We start from the raw sequence: 16638 nt of genomic DNA on the forward strand, positions 1-16638 counted from the left end.
CTCAGACTCATGTCTGTTGAGTTGGTGATGCCATCCAACCATCTCATCCTGTCGTCCCCTTCTCCTCCTGCCCTCAATCTTTCCCAGCACCAGGGTCTTCAGTGAGTCATTTCTTCGCATCAGGTGGCCAGAGTATTGGCGCTTCAGTATCAGTCCTTCCAATGAATATGCAGGGCTCATTTCCTTTAGGATTGGCTGGTTTGATCTCCTTGCAGTCCAAGGGACTCTCAAGAGTCTTTTTCAGCACTACAGTTTGAAAACATCAATTCTTTGGCACCATCAGTAGATGCTCTTACAGGAATAATACTACCACATTGTACTCTGTTTCAAACCCATCTGTGGCAGCCCATTGCCCTGAAAATAAAGGCCAAGCTCCTCCTTGGTATTTCACAGGACCTTTATGACTGCACGTTCACCTCTCTTCTCGCTCACCTCCCCTCTCCCACCGCCCCCCACACACATTCTAACCTGCGGCACTGCAACCACCAATAGACCCCTTCCCTCTTCACATGCACTAATCTCTCTTTGCTGTTCCCCTGCCATTACCAGGGGCCCCCACTTTACCCTCTTTCTGGTTTGTCTAGACAATGTCCACTTTCCTTCCAGCTTGCACATCACCACCCAACCACCACCAACCTGATAAGCAAGGGGCCACTCCTGAGGTGCTCCCACAGCCCCTGCACACCCACCCCACATCCACCCCGGGCTGTGAGCACCTGGTTCATTACCTGTCTCTCTTGCTTGAAAGCTCACCATCAGGTCCCTCTTGGGCACAATGCCTGGCACATACTAGGTACTCAGTAAATGACAGAGGATGAGATGGCTGGATGGCATCACTGACTTGATGGACGTGAGTTTGAGTGAACTCCGGGAGTTGGTGATGAACAGGGAGGCCTGGGGTGCTGCAATTTATGGGGTCGCAGAGTCAGACACAATTGAGCAACTGAACTGAACTAAAATGAAATATGTGATGGCCAAAACCCAGAACCAGCTAAAGAGAATTCTTTGAGGCTGGCTTGGCTGGGATGGGGGTTAGCAGGTGGGGGAATAAGGGTGGTATTTTAAGAGCAGAATCCAAAGAGGGATTTGTGAGTAAGTAGACCCAGAGCCCTGACAGTGAATTATTAACAACACGCCAAATATTCTTATAGCTTTGTTTTTAATGAAAAGTAAAAATAGCCCCAAATTCTATTTCCAAGTAAAAGCACAAATCTTTGGTGTCTTCACCGCTCCACTGTGAGGTATTGCCAAGTGTTTCCATAGCTCTCTCTGGGGCTCCCAACATCTCTCTTAGTTAATTTCTCCAGCACCCTCCAGAGATTCGTGGATGCAGAGAGTGGGCACGGGCTGCACGGGGCACCTCCCAGCCTGGAGGGTGGGTGCCCCTGGGCCATGTGGCTGGTGCCTGTCTCTAACCAGCTGTGTTTTGTCTCCGTGTCTCCCCGCCTCTGCCGCCCCAGCATCGAGAGCAGACTGAACCTGAGGAAGAACCTGCAGTGCCAGAGCTTCAAGTGGTACCTGGAGAATGTCTACCCAGAACTCAGGTATCCGCCCTGCACTTTGAGCCTTTGCTGCCTGCAGAGAGAGACACCCTGCTAACTTGGTTTGGAGAAGGGACTGCCCGTGGCCATCTGTATGAGGGGTTTTAACTAGGTGGAGTTCTGAAAAGACCAGTTGGCTCCACTTATCCCAGAAACCAGAGAGAGAATTTTATTCATTGGTGGCATGAGAGATTGAAGTTGGCTTCTGGTAGTATTTCTCAGCTGCTGGGGTTTGAGCTCTGGAGTGTGACCTCAGGGCGTGGACTCACTGATTCCAGGCTCCAGACTCCTGAGTCATTCCTTGCTGTCTCATTCCTAGTGGCACCTCTCCCATCCTCAGGCCCTGTTACAAGTCACTGTAACACAGCCAGGGCGACATGCCCCTGCCATTTTCCAGACACTGCCCGACCTCTCCGACAGCTGGTGTTACTGTTAATCCTACGGACCGTGGATTCTCATCCCTCCGTGGCCTTCCTCTAGGGTGCCCAAGGACTCTTCCATCCATAAGGGCAGTATCCGACAGAGGCAGAAGTGCCTGGAGGCTCAGAAGCAGAGAGACCAAGAGATCTCCAGCCTCAAGTTAAGCCCCTGTGTCAAGACCGAAGGCAAGGATGCCAAGTCCCAGGTAAAGTAACCTGGGACTACTTGAATGGCTGAGGATACTTGAACATATGAATGTGCTTGGCCTCTGCTTCCGCTTCCTGCTTTTGCATGAACCAGGTGTCTAGTTATACCTGGAGCTCTGCATCAGAACAGGAGAAGCACAGTGCCCCTGACTCTGGTACTGGGTTCACTCCGCTAGGTTTCCAGATGCATGGGCTTTCTCTTAATGATGCCTCCCCGGGCAACTTAGCACCTCTAGGAATTAACCATTAAATTAGCAGGAGTTGAATGAAGATGTCCAAGCTGCTGCTGGTAAACCTGGGCTGGATCAGGCAGGGTGGGCAGCACAGCCACCTGAAAGGCCTCTGCCTCCAGGATGGAATACCTGCTCTATGAGTCTCCCTGCTGATCTAACCCTGTCTTCCAGGCAGTCACATCAGTGGCGGTACGGCCTTCCCCATCGTCCACCATTCCTGTCTCTGGGCAAGTCCCTTGATCATTGCTCTTCTGCCTTCTGCAGGCCTGTGGCTCCACCTCTGCTCTCTCCGGCATCCCCCAGGTCCAGAGGGACCTCGGTCGCCCCTTCTCAGAAAGGTTTCCTTGTGCCTTAGCTGACTCATCAACACTCTGTGAGTGTTCTGCCCTCTGAAGATCGAGCTCTTTTAAAAGTCACTGGCACATTCACAGCCTGTCTCAACCTCTGTAACACTTGGCCTGCTGGATGCATTAGAGCTTGTCCATCTCGTGACCTCTCTCCTGGCTCTGGGGACGCTGCATGATCCTGATTATCCTGCATTTCTGTTCTTTCCACCGCTTGTCTTTACTGCTGGCTCCTCTCCCCAGCTCTCAGACCCTTATGGTGAATATTCACCAAGGTTCTCAGTTCACTGTTCTTTTCTCTGTGAGTGGTTTCTTGGAAATTTTATTCATGCTTTCAGCTTTAGTAACCTCCTCTGTCTTACTGATTCACAAATTCAGTGTCTTCACCCATCCGTGAATTTACTCATTCATTCGTTCACTCAACAAACAAGTACATTCTCTGCTGAATGTGGAGATGGACAGACAAAAGGCCATGTTGTGGGCATCAGTGGCCCCTCGAGGGATCTAATGCAGAAAGGAACAAGTCAGCAGCCACTCTAATCTCTGCCCTGGAGAGAGATTGGTCCGTGATGCTGTAGAAGTGCAGAGCGAGGGTGTCCAACCTCTGCATGAGGGTTGGGAAGTCTTCCCAAAGGACCTGAGCAGGCGTGGTGTCCTCAGAGATGAGTAGAAGCACATGAGTCAGGAAGGGGAGAAAGGGCAGGCGGGGAAGTCCAGCGTGTACCACGCCCTGGTCCTAGGAGGCAGGGTGCCTTTCAAGACGTAGTCAGAGGGGTGGAATGTGAGGGAGCTACGAAGGTGAGGCCGGAGAGGAAGAGGCACATCACAGCCTCTTTTCCAGCTGAAGAGGTTGAGTTTTATCCTCAGGAGTGGAGCTGTGCAAGCCTAGGAGATGGATGGAGGCTGGCGGGTTTACACTTAGCTGACCCTCCCAGACTCTGCCTCTCAAACACCGGGCGATCGAGTCAGTCCACGGCCATGACAAACCCCTCTGAAACTCAAGCAGCAGATGGCTCCAAGCACCTATCGGGCTCCCCAGCCATTGCGCCAGCCCCTAGTTCTCTCTCAGTGGTCGCCTTTCCCAGGCTCTGAGCTCCCAGTCCTGTCCATCATCTCCTCTGGCTCCTGTTTCTCCCACATCCCCCATTCCTGCAAGGCCCAGCCCTCCTCCGCTCAGGATAGCTGTTCTTGGCCCAGGCATTCACTTCTTCATGCCAGATCAGCAGCCCTTAGGCACTATTGACAGCTGGGGCTGGGTCACTCTGTGGTGAGGACCATCCTGTGTGCTGTAGGCTGTCTAGCGGCTCCCCTGGTCCCTGCTCACTGGATGTCAGTAACATCCCCCCCAACACACACCAGTCATGCCAATCAAAGCTGTCTCCAGGCCTTACCAAAGGCCCCTGGGAGACAAGACCACTCTGCTTGGGAACCACTGTGTTGGATTATGGCCACCGCCTCAAGTAACATGTAGTCACCACACCGTGGTTCCCCATCCCCATGCAGCCTTCAGTGGCTCCCCAGTGTCTGCCACAAAAACCCACGGCCTCGGCCTGGCACCTGAGGCATCACACCCCCACCCCCAGCCTCCAGATTGCCGAGATTTTTCCAAAAATCATCTCTGCTCCAGCAGGACATGGGAGGGGGCTGCCTGAGTCAGACAGGAAAGGGGGAAGGAGACAGAGGTGTCAACTGTGCTTGAAGTGTGGCAGCATGGCTGAGAATGATACCACTTGTCAGTGGCGTTTTATAAAATGTGTGAGGAGATAACACACATTGCTCTCGTCTGATTCTGTGTGTGGGCCCTGCTCGTGGGGGATTGCAAACAGCCAGAATGTCATTGCCCCCCCTTTCCCTGGAACAGAAGTTTGCCTTGTCTGTTTGTAGCAGAGTAGGGGTTCTTCTGTCTTTGGTTGCATAAGAAGTGGCAGCGGGTAGCCACAGGCTCTCTGGGTCTCAGGAAGGAGTCCCCCCAACCCCTGTAACCTGGCCAAGGAAGATGCTGCCAGGCCTTCATTTAACTGGAAAGGAAAGGTCCCTCTTCTGGCTGACGTTATGGTGGAGTGACGAAGGGGAGAGGAGAGAGCTGTCATTGTTGGAAACTACGGCTTATCACGGAAACAGTCTTCAAGTGAGCAAAGAGTTCTTTTCTGGAGGATCTTGCCAAGCTGTCACTCCTCGCTGCTTCAGAGAGAACAGTTGGGTGTGTGTGGCAGCAGTTCGAATTCGGGATGTGGAAAGAACACACGAGTTAGGAAGATGTTCAGTTTTCATCAACTGATGACACCTACTGAGTGTGCGTGGTGCCCTGGGCACCAGGCTGTGTGCTGGGGCACAGGGTGGGGCTAAGCCGGGTTAGACACAGCTCTCTCCTAGCAGGGCCCACAGCCAACAGCAGGCCTGTGGTGCCTGTCCAAGTATTCTGAAGGTGTTGAACCCATGAAGAGAAATCCACATAGTTATTTCAGCCAGACGGGTCCCCCAGGTGTGTGCCTGGGGGAGCATGCATGTGTTTCTGGGTGTGTGCGTGTTCGAGCCCGTGTGTGCATGGAGGGTACACCCTTGTGGGATTGACTTAGGTTACCTTTCTCTTCCTTTTAGTGTCTGCTCCTCCTTCCTGCGTAGACTCCCTGAGCTGTCCTCCCGTTTCCCGACCCCTCCTGCTAATGCACTCGCCCTCCTTTCCTCCTCTCCCTTCCCACATCTCTGGCTTCTCCTACCCCTTGGCTGTTCAGAGATGTCGCATTGCCCCTCAGACCCGGATTCTCTCACCTTTCCTCCTGCCCCCACCTCTCTGTCTCTGAGAGGCCATGTCAAGGAAGCGATATAAAAACCCAGTTAAGTAGATATTATCCTCATTTTACGGATAACGAGACTGAGGTCTGGAGAGATGATCCTAGGTCAGACGCTAGGAAGTGAGGAAGGCAGGATTTGCAATCTGGCCGCCACACTACATCTGCTGTTGCTGCTGCTGCGGCTCAAGTCATAACTGGTTCCAGGGCCCTTTTATTCCACTGAATCTCTGGAGAAGATGTCTGTCTCTGAGGCCCCTCCTCCTGGTTGTAAATATTAGAATTAGAGATCAGCTCTTCCTTGACAGGAGATAGCTGGCATGAGGTTCTTCCTCTTGGCTGGTTTCCAGTGGCAGTCCCTATGAGAAGGAAACCAAGGCTACACCCCACGTCAGGGACCTGGGAGGGGGCAGACTCGATATCGACGGCAGCTGAGCAAGAATGGAGGCCTGCTCTCCGCAGACTCCACACCAGCCCAGGGGAGGTGCACGGCTCTGCATTCCAGCCTGGGCTGCCCCCTTTCCTTCCCACCTCACCTCTGTCCCCACTGTGAACTCCCAGCCTGCATCTGACCACGTGGTCACTCCCCTCCAGACCGTCCCCTTAGGGCCTGCGTGTGGGTACTAGGAGCTCAGTCAATCCTCTGGAATGGACCCAGAGAGAGAGATCCATGCAGGTCCTGAATTGGGCTCGGGTCATTTGGGTGGTGGGTTCTGGGGTCCTTGGTGAGCAGAGCATGGGGGTCTGGGGCCTTGAACTCTGCTTCCAGTTGGCCACTCACTCCCCAGGCGGCATGGCCCCGGGCACGTGGGTGTCCGTGATGTTGAGAGAAGTCCATATGACTATGGCTGTTTCCTGGCTCCAACGCCAGCTTACCACCCTGCTCTACCCCCAGCCCCATCCATCCCTCACCCTGCCTTACCTTCCTTTCTTCGCTTGTCAACCTTAGGAACAAAATAGCTAACCTGAGTGTGTTTTCAAGATGGTGGCAGCCTGGTACCTTGGGTAGAGAGAGAAATACGCCATCAGTTTGTAAATATGTGAAGCCCCAGGAGCCTCCTGGGTAATAAGTTTCGTGTCAATTTTATTGGATTCCCTAGAAAAATATTTGTGAAGGATAGGAAAAGACAGATGTACCAGTCTAGCCATATCCCAATTTAAAGAAATGGGAAAAACATAAAACTTCTCAGTGTGTCCTTCTACCTGGAAGCCCAACAGTTCAGGCTACCGGCTTGTGAAGGATTCAGGCAGGCAGCTGGGTGGCCTGGAGATGAAGATCAGAGCCCTTCCCCCCAAACCCACACTCGCACTGGCGCCTCTCCATGAGTCTACACATGGGACAGGCTGCCAGCAGTCACTCCCCCACCTGACACCACCCTTCCTCCCCAGCTTTCTCAGCACACCCTTGTGCATGGCCCCAGCATGACTGCCTCTCAGATGTCTCTCCTGGGAGGTAAAGCAAAGGCAGTCCTCCAAAGGGAGACCTCCAGGGCCATCTCTCCTGTTGGCATCCTGCACCAGCACAACCAACAGGCAGTAACTGAGCTCTTGGTCCGTGGCCAGCACCGTCTGGACACGTCTGTGCATCACCCTCCATGTAAGGGGCTGCTGTTACCTTCATTTCACAGATGAGACTAGGGCACAGAGTTAAGTAGCTCATCCAGGTTTGGGGGTTCATAGACAGGCAAGTCAGGATCCCTGCCCCGGCAGTCACTCCAGGGCCCAACACAGTATGTACTGGGTGTATTCTCACAGCGTGGGAGGAAAGGACAGGATGGACTGGAAACAAAGACTCCAGAGTGAGTCTAGTGAAGATCTCAATTTCACTAAAGGAGGGGAGTGTGTCCCAGAGCCTCCCCTGGTCAGAGGGCCCCAACCTGGGTGTGGCTGAGCTCTGTCCTTGCGGGTGGTGAAGACTCCCAGGACGGCCGATCAGTGCATTTGGGGGATCCCACAGCTATACAGGTGTATGAAGAGGTCAGCTAAACTGAATGTTCACTTGAATCCACCCATTCATGCCCAACATCTTGTCTGAAGTGGGCTTCCAGGGCATGTTTGATGGACCAGTGTGATGCCCGGTGTGGCCTAAGAGGTTCAAGGCCAGCCCATGGCCCCGGGTATGCTAGGTTTGGATCCCATCTCACTGAGGGGGTCCCACGTTCACAGTCAACCCTGGGCTCTGCTCCTGGCATTGCCCAGAGCAACCGTTGACCTCAGTCCCCCTCCCATCAAATCGTACCTGCCTCCCAGAGTGGCTGTGAGGGTCTTGTAGACAATGAAAGTGAAAGATCTGGGACAGGAGCACCCCTCAGCATTACTTAATTGTGGCTGCCGAATCACAGAACGGCCAGCAAGGCTGGCTCCCATCCTCTGTTTCTTCTCCATTGTTTATTCTTCCCCACATGGGGGAATTTTTGAAATGGAAACTTACCACCAGCAGAAAATGAGGTGCACTTCTGCCTAAAGGAAAACACAGCCCCTTAACTTCTGTCAACTTGGGAATCTTTCTCTGTCCTCACCCAACCACTCCTTCCCACGTGTTGGGAAAATATTGTTCACGGAGATTCTGCTCCAGGGGCCAGGCCCGTAGCTCGGTGTTCCACGTGCATCTTCTTACTTCACCTGCACAACAACCGTCTGAACCATGTCAGTACCCCCATTTCACAGATGGTGTAAGCAAGGCTTAGATAGATTGACCAAGGCTACCCAGGTCATATGAGAGTCTTGCTAAAGCAGGACATGGGCCACCTGCCTCCAGAGACCAAGCTCTTAGACCAGGCTAGGGTTTCTCAACCACAGCACTATTGGCATTGGTATTAGATGATTCTTCATTGTAGGGACTATCTGTGCATCGTAGAATGTTTAACAGCATCCCTGGCCCCACCTACTAGCCAGTAATATCCCCAACCTAGTCATAATAGTAAAAAAATGCTTCAGACATCGCCCAATGTTTCCTGGGTAGGTGGCTGGGGGCAAAAGCACCTGAGCTGAGAAACACTACCCTAGACTTATTGCTTCTTACCTGCTAGAGGTGACTCTGGACCGTTCTAGGGTCAAACCCTGTGCTGAGCCCCTGACTTAGCTTCTTGCCTGCTTCCTTCAGAACTTTGCTCCTTCAGGTATCTCCTCATGAGAACTTCTTTCCTCTCTGCTTCTCCATCCATTACAGGATGGTGAGCCCCAGGCTGGGCGCCGTGGCCAGATGGGCATTTACTAGAGAGAGGTCTGCTCCCCACTGACAGGCACTACCATTTCCACTCACACTGGCAGCTGCAGAGATGTCCTCTGAGCATGGAAGGCCTGCAGATGGTCCAGCCTGGACCATACCCTTCCCATCATCAGTCCTCATCTTTCAGGGCAGGAGCAAAGCAGGTCAAGGGCCAGGAGAAGATGCCCTCGTCCTCAGCCCCTCATCAGTCTGTCCCGGAGTGGGGCAAGGCGGCCCACACCGCCTCCAGGATGGCCTCTGGGGTCTTCCCATGGATACGGCTGTCTGTGTGCACCGGGGTGGGGCCTGGGACTTCTCCAGTCCCCCGATGGAGCTGTCAGTGCTTGGCGATCGAGGCCAGGCCAGCCTGAGCCACCAGTGCTGCCTTCTTGAATTCATTTCTGACTCGGAGATTCATTTAATAAGCCCATTCATCACCGGCCATTCTGGGAAGCCAGACAGGCTGCAGAATGGGAATTGGAAACCCTCTCCTCACTTCCTGTCCTGCCTGCTCCTGTGTTGTGCTTCCCGTTAAGCTCTCTCCTCTCCTCTGCGCTCCTCTGGGGAAATGCAAGAATGGATTATTCTGATGCCAGTAAAGCACCAGCTAATGGAAAGTCCACATGGTGTGAGGGCTTCGATCCCTGTCTGACCTCCCTGAGGGTTGGTCGGCTCAGCCCCCAGCCCCACAGTGTACCACGTGTGTTCCTTCCTGAAAGGCATTTGTGGATGGGAGGTGTCTGGGGGCACAAGGACCACCTCTCCCCACCCTCCCGCCTGCCATCCCCAGCATTTCTGGGTTTTGAAGCCCCTAAGATACTTAAAAAGAAATGCCAAAATGGGTTTCCAGAAACTGTGGCATATGTTAAGTTTTTGTGTTTAATCAGTTAACTTTTTTAATATAAAAAAAAACACAACGCCGGTGTATTATAGTAATCATAAGATAATTACAGGGTTTATTTTTAAAATGCTAATTCATGGTTCACTGCAAGCTGTGTGGTCGGGTAACAGGACAGAGCGATGAGCTTCATCTTTCCGCATTGCCAACTGTGTCTTTAGCCTCATTTCCCGACAATGCGGAAGTCTAACACTGAGGCCAGTTCTACCATGGGCCTAGGCAAATGGCCCCTGGGCAGCCCTGCCCATAAACAACGGCCCTTCTCTCCCCTCTCCACTGGCCAAGGGATTGTCTGGGCTCACACCCAGGACCTGTGTCCACTTTCTTCATTACTCTCCCCAAATGTTTTGGACCCTAGAGCCCACCACTGAGCCTGATTCAGGACCCGTGTGGATTTCTCTCCCTGGGTCCTTTGCAGAGGATGGACTGTGTCCTTAGTACCCACAGCCAGGCCCAAGGGGACCCCTTAGAGGGGAGTGACCATGTGAAGAGGTGCAGGCTGTGAGTTCATGGTGGGGACAGAGGCAAGGTAGGAAGTAAAAGTGGGCAGCCCAAGCTGGGAGCCAGAGCTGCGTAGGTTCCCTGGTCTGTTGTTGGGTCCGCGGAGAGGAGGCCTCCACTCATATTCTTGCTCAATTCCCATCGATGTCAGGTCTCCCCTCTCCCCAGCCCCCAGCATGGGGTGTGACCTTGGTTTCCCTTCTCATAGGGGCCGCTGTTGGAAGCTGGCCAAGAGGCAGAACCAGCTGTCTCCTGTCAAGGAGGAACTGATCTCTAGTTTTAATATTTACAACCTGGAGGAGGGACTCTCAGAGACAGACATCTTCTCCAGAGATTAAGTTGAATAAAAGAGCCCTGGAACCAGACATGATTCCAGCAGCAGCAGCAACAACAGCAGAGAGGTGGGGAGAGTGGGTGCAGGGGCCACTTCCTGAAACTGACTTAGGGTGACCTCTCTGACTTTACCTTCCTCATCTATAAAAGGGGGATGATAACAGTACCTACCTAACTGGAGTCGCAGATTAAGTTAACATGTGTAAAGCTCCCAGAACAGCTCTTGGTACACAGTAAGTGCTCAAGAAATGCAAGCTGGTGTTAGCCGTATCGTCGTGGTTCTGGTGTTACCTCCGTGCATGTGGGTGCCTTCCCCTTTCAGCTAACTCTGGAGGAAGGCAAATGGTACGCCTAAGACAAGGCCAGAGGAGTATTATGCATTTCCTAATGTTTCTAGTATAAAACAGTTTTGAATAGATATAGGACTCGTTGGAGGAGTATGAAGAACCCCTGTGGACCCATGCCAGGCTTCAGGAATTTTCAGTTCACAGCCAGTCTTCATTCGTCTCTATGTCCATCCTACTCCCCAGGAGGACTTTCTGGGCTAGGTCTTTTCCTGGCACCGGTGGCCTGCTATGGCAACAGAGCATCAGCTGGACAGTGGGGGTGTCATGGAAGAGGAAGGGTATAGCGCTTACTGGGGTCCTCTCTGCAGCTCCCCTCGGGGCATTCAATTCACAAATCTCTATCCCGTAACGAAGGCAAAGGACAGATGCAATACCTGTTTTACAACCTGGGGAAAAACCTCTTGAAGGTTCGAGTTTGACAACTATTATGCCAGCATTCCTGCCCCTGATTTAAGAGCTAGGCAGTGGCCCGAGCTGCTTCAGCTGTTGGTTGCTGTCTGGTCTGTGGCACCTGGAACTCTTTTCTCATAATGAGCCTCAATGAATGCCCCTTCCCATCTGCCACCAGATCTCTGCTCGTCCTTCTAGTTCCTCAGCTCCTCCAGTTCCAGGAGCCCCAGGGCTGAGTGCTGGGTTCCCCTGGAGCACTGGTGTGCGTGCGCCCTCTTGGAACAGTTTTCTTTCTTGTGACTTCCTTCTTTCCATCCTGCTCTTCTCCCACCCCTCCATCAGAACACCTCCTCGTTCCCTTTGTCCCTCTGTCTTCCTGTTGTCAGAGATCTCATGTTCTCAGGGCATTGATTTGGATGTCTTTTCAAAGAGATGTTCTAAACACAACTGCAGGGGGTGGGGGGATCCCTGGTCACCTGCCAGGTGGCTGCTTTAAATGTCAAGTGTGGGGAAGGGACACTCATCGAAACAGAGAAACTGGAGGCTGTGACGCTTAGCTGGGGTGTCGTTCAGTTTCCTGCCCAAGCCCAGAATTGTCCCTTGCCTCCCAGAGGTGACCTGCCTGCCCCAGGCTGGTCCCCTTCATTGGAGTAGGGGCGAGGACTTCACTGGAGGTGTGACCTGAGAGTCTCTGACTCTTGAGTGCCATTTTCCCAGGTGACCTGTTGACAGTGGGGTCCTCCTAGGACCCCCCCAAGTGCTTTGTACCAAGCTGTGCTAATTGTCACACATGGGCACAGTAGTGTCCCACCAGGGTGGCTTCCAAGCACCTTGAGCTGACCCTGCTGGCCTCTTCTCCCCAGATCTGGGCCTTCACCTACACCCAGCAGATCCTGCAGGAGGAGCTGTGCCTGTCAGTTATCACCTTGTTCCCTGGCGCCCCGGTGGTTCTTGTCCTTTGCAAGAATGGAGATAAAAGACAGGTAAGTGCTCAATGTGTCCGCCCTGGGAGGTGGCCGCCTGTGTAGGTCTGAGTCTGTGTGCAGGAAAGAGAGAGGCTAGAGAGGAGGGAGAGTTGCTAAAGAAGACATCCTTCTGGCTAGGAGAGAGGAGGGGAACTCTGGTCCCCTCTGTGGTGCCCAGGCAGCCTTCAGCTGCCATGTGAAAGCCTGTTGACTGCGTCGGACCTCTGCTTGCACGTGTGTCCTGTACTGCCCAGTCCTGCTCAGACGCCCACCAGGATCCCAGAGCATGCTGGGACAGAGGCTGCAGGGCCACTAGGATCAGCAAGACTCGAACCTCTGCCTTCGGGGGCCTTGCTTGGGCTCTGGCAGAACATCCCACAAAGTTCATAGCACTCTGGGTGCATGGCATGCCTGGTTCCTGTGGGGGCAAAGTCATTGGCTTCCCCCAGTTCCCACCAACTGGGTCTTGTTTGGTGGGAATGCCCATTTTTATGGCTCACCAGCTGTGTGAACTTTGGCAGGTTCGTGGACGCCTCTGAGCCTCCGTTTCCTCCTCTGTACAATGAGGCTGGTGATGTACATCATACAGGGCTGCTGCTGAAAGCAGTTCACCAAGTCATCCATCCATGACACCTGGTCAGCGGTAGTTCCCCCGTACCTGTCCATCGCCTCCCTCCTTGTCATGTGTGGTGAGGTGTGGGATGCAGCCACACAAGACCTCCTCTCTGTTTGGGCCCTCGTGTGCTGAAGCTCTTTGGAGGAGCAGAGATTCAGGCACAGGGAGCTGCCCTTCCATCCCTCCTGCTTCACCACCTGCCCCCCTCCCCCCAGCCACTCTCTCCCACTTCTTCACGATAGTGTGGATAGCGAGTGTGGGTCATTTCTTTCGTTGCTTCTGTGACTAATTTGCTTCACATTTTCTGGCCTGGTGCTTGGAAAGTTATTGCCTTCTAATGAGTTTTCCTAGCAAACATATTGATTTTGCTTTTACTTTTTCTAATTCATTTTTTAAAAAAGCCAGCAACAATACCTGGTAAGGCAATTAGTTGCAGCTTTCTTCCTCCTTGAGACCATGAAGTCAAGTCTCTGGATGACCCTAGCCCTGTGGTGTCAACATTTTTGATAACACTGGAACTCCTCATACTGTTGCTAGGACCCAGGGCCTTAGTCGGAGAATCCTGCTTAATCCTCTCCCCTCTCCAACTCTCCAGCAATGGACCAAGACTGGCTCCCGCATCGAGCACATGGCGTCCCACCTCTGCCTGGACACAGACATGTTTGGCGACGGCACTGAAACTAGCAAGGAAGTCGTCATCAATCCGTGTGAGTCCTCACTCATGAGCCAGCACTGGGACCTGGTGAGCTCTTGAGGAAGCATTCGGAACGAGCAGGGGCCATGGGGCGGTGCTTCCCTGGGTGAGACGCAGACTGGAGACCAGGCTGCACGTGGCCGTATGCTTAGTGGAAGCCCTGAATGGGGAGATGGATGCAGAGCACCCCCCACCCCCCAGGACGGGAGCGGTTGTCTCAGGGAGGATGCAGGCAAAGATGCAAGCCAAGAGGAACTCAGAGACAGATCCCCATGTTCTCAATGCCATTAAGTTCCAGTCCTGGCCGGGTGTGCCCTGGAATGGTGTCTGGAGACAGAGATCTGATGGAAAATGTTGATGTTTATCCCCTGTCTTACAAAAGAGGCCAGAGAAGAACAGCTTTCCTTGTCACTAGGCCAGGACTCCAGTGAAAGATGAAGAGTGGAGGTTGTTTTCAAAACAAATAAAGAAGCTTTTAGAAGTTTTGTCTGTGTGTCTCTTACTTTCTTTCCACTTACGTTAGCTTGGAGCTAGGTTAAGTTCTCCTTTGAATTGGGGCATGGGGCTGATGGGGACTTGTGGATGAAGAGGAGGACAGGGAGTTAGAACCCTGCACCACCAACAGGCTGTGCAACCTTGAAAAGAGATAGAACTTCTCTGACCCTTCATTTCCTGTGATGTCAAGTAGGGGAGTTGCAGTGTTTCCTCCCAGGGGAGGCATAGTCTCTCTCACCCAGGGATGCTGCAACTGTTTAGGAACCCCAGGCTCTGCCTGGGGAGACCCTGCTGCAGTGGATCCAGGGCAGGATCCAGGCTCCTCCCTGGCTGGAATCACTGCCCTAGGCATCTCTGTGGGCCCTTATGACTTTATAGTCTGTGGCCATTGGTTCAGGAGTTTCTTCCACTAACAAACCCCCAGTGTGGTCTGGGAATTGGTTCTGTGGTTATCCATTCTTAATAACTAGGGTTTAAGAAAAGAAACTCAGCTAAGGTAACTTCACTGCATGTCAATTTGTCATGGTCTTAGCTGTCTATCACCAAGTAACAAATGGCCCCAAAACTTAGCAGCTTAAAGCAAAGCACGTCTCTGATCGGACAGTTTCTATGGGGTGTGGCCTCACTGGGTCCCCTGCTTCATCCTGACTTCAAAGGTTGAAATCAAGGTGTTGCAGTGGTTGTTGGTTCCTCACTGTTGGCCCAAATCTGCCCTCAGTTCTCTGCCATATAGGCCTATCCAGCCCAGCAACAGAGGCAAGCAAGCCAGGAAGCAAGGGTGCCGGCAAGACGGAAGTGACTACCCTTTCCAGCCTCATCTCACAAGTTACCTTCCATCACTTGTGCCACATTCTGTTTGAGAGAAGCAAGTCATAGGCCCAGCCACACTCAAGGGGAGAGGGTTTCACAAGAGAGCTGGTGCCAGGAGGTGGGGATCACTGGGATCTGTTTTAGAATCCATCTCCCATCTTATACACTAAACAGGTGTCTCTCCCATTCATCCAGAAAGGCTTCAGCAATGCTCTTCAAGCTGCTCATTTTAAAATCTGTTACTGTGGAAAGTGAAGGGCTGAAAGTGCACACCCAGCATCTCCGCTGGTGGCCGGATTTGTCTACGCTTTGTCTCCTGTTGCTATGTTCAGTTACAATTTGGCTCTTTTATGGGGCTGTGTCACTTCCCACTGTGGAAAGGAGACAAGGCCACAGTAAAGACACCTATAGCAGAAGTGTTCTCTTGGCTCCTTAAGCTACGTGTCCATGGGGTTTAAACCAGGCTTACAGAGAAGAACAGATAGTTTCACCAGCGCCCTCTCCCCTAAGTCAGGGGAGCAGATTCTATACTAGGATAGCTAAGGGAGCTGGTGCTGTCCTCATCTGAGTCCTTGTCTCCCTCCATATCTGTACCTAACCGGGACTTCACTGGTGCCAGGAAAGCTGACTCGTGCCTTGCTTCAGCTCTAGCACTGGGTCTGACACATGACACTCTCTGTGAATGTCTTCCTAAATGGTGATTGGAAACATTATTTCTTGTCCAAAATCAAGTGGCATTACTTTTTTACTCGCCCTGTGAAGTCACAGTGTAGGTGACCATAGGTCTCTCTCAAACACCCAAGGACATAGGGAAACAGAAATGGAGGCCTCTATCCCAGAGGATTGCCAACATCCATTGGATCATCGAAAAAGCAAGAGAGTTCCAGAAAACCATCTGCTTTATTGACTATGCCAAAGCCTTTGACTGTGTAGATCACAAAAAACTGTGGAAAATTCTTCAAGAGGTGGGAATATCAGACTACCTGACCTGCCTCCTGAGAAATCTGTATGAGGGTCAAGAAGCAACAGTTAGAACTGGACATGGAACAACAGACTGGTTCCAAATCGGATATTAGTACATTAAGGCTGTATATTGTCACCCTGCTTATTTAACTTCTGTGCAGAGTACATCATGAGAAATGCTGGGCTGGAAGAAGCACAAGCTGGAATCAAGATTGCCGGGAGAAATATCAGTAACCTCAGATATGCAGATGACATCACATTTATGGCAGAAAATGAAGAACTAAAGAGCTTCTTGATGAAGGTGAAAAAGGAGAGTGAAAAAGTTGGCTTAAAGCTCAACATTCAGAAAACTAAGATCATGGCATCTGGTCCCATCACTTCATGGCAAATAGATGGGAAAACAGTGGACACAGGGACAGACTTTATTTTGGGGGGCTCCAAAATCACTGCAGATGGTGACTGCAGCCAGGAAATTAAAAGACGCTTGCTCCTTGGGAGAAAAGTTTTGACCAACCTAGAAAGCATATTAAAAAGCAGAGACATTACTTTGTCAACAAAGGTCCATCTAGTCAAAGCTATGGTTTTTCCAGTAATCATGTATGGATGTGAGAGTTGGACTATGAAGAAAGCTGAGCACCGAAGAACTGATGCTTTTGAACTGGTGTTGGAGAAGACTCTTGATAGTCCCTTGAACTGCAAGGAGATCCAGCCAGTCCATCCTAAGGGAAATCAGTCCTGAATATTCATTGGAAGGACTGATGCTGAAGCTGCAGCTCTAATACTTTGGCCACCTGATGCGAAGAGCTGACTCATTTGAAAAGATCCTGATGCTGGAAAAGACTGAAGGCAGAAGGAGATGGGGATGACAGAGGCTGAGATGGCTGG

General features: G+C 52.0%; 1 protein-coding gene across 2 annotated transcripts in view; it reads left to right on the top strand.

Annotated features, from left to right (window-relative positions):
• The window catches only part of GALNT14 (polypeptide N-acetylgalactosaminyltransferase 14), a 220255-nt gene extending 206285 nt beyond the window's left edge, over positions 1 to 13970 (top strand). Inside the window, exons 12-16 of one of the 2 annotated variants that reach the window (XM_040224145.1) lie at positions 1461 to 1544; positions 2022 to 2166; positions 12074 to 12193; positions 13387 to 13498; positions 13687 to 13970. In XM_040224145.1, coding sequence (XP_040080079.1) covers positions 1461 to 1544; positions 2022 to 2166; positions 12074 to 12193; positions 13387 to 13498; positions 13687 to 13688 — 463 coding nt within the window. In that variant the 3' untranslated portion in view covers positions 13689 to 13970. Of the gene's footprint in view, positions 1 to 1460; positions 1545 to 2021; positions 2167 to 12073; positions 12194 to 13386 lie in introns of both variants that reach the window. The other variant, XM_040224143.1, reaches the window with a different exon arrangement.
• The last annotated feature ends 2668 nt before the right edge of the window (positions 13971 to 16638 follow it).

This window comes from Oryx dammah, unplaced genomic scaffold, assembly GCF_014754425.2.
Source record: "Oryx dammah isolate SB20612 unplaced genomic scaffold, SCBI_Odam_1.1 HiC_scaffold_25, whole genome shotgun sequence".
NCBI lineage: Eukaryota > Metazoa > Chordata > Mammalia > Artiodactyla > Bovidae > Oryx > Oryx dammah.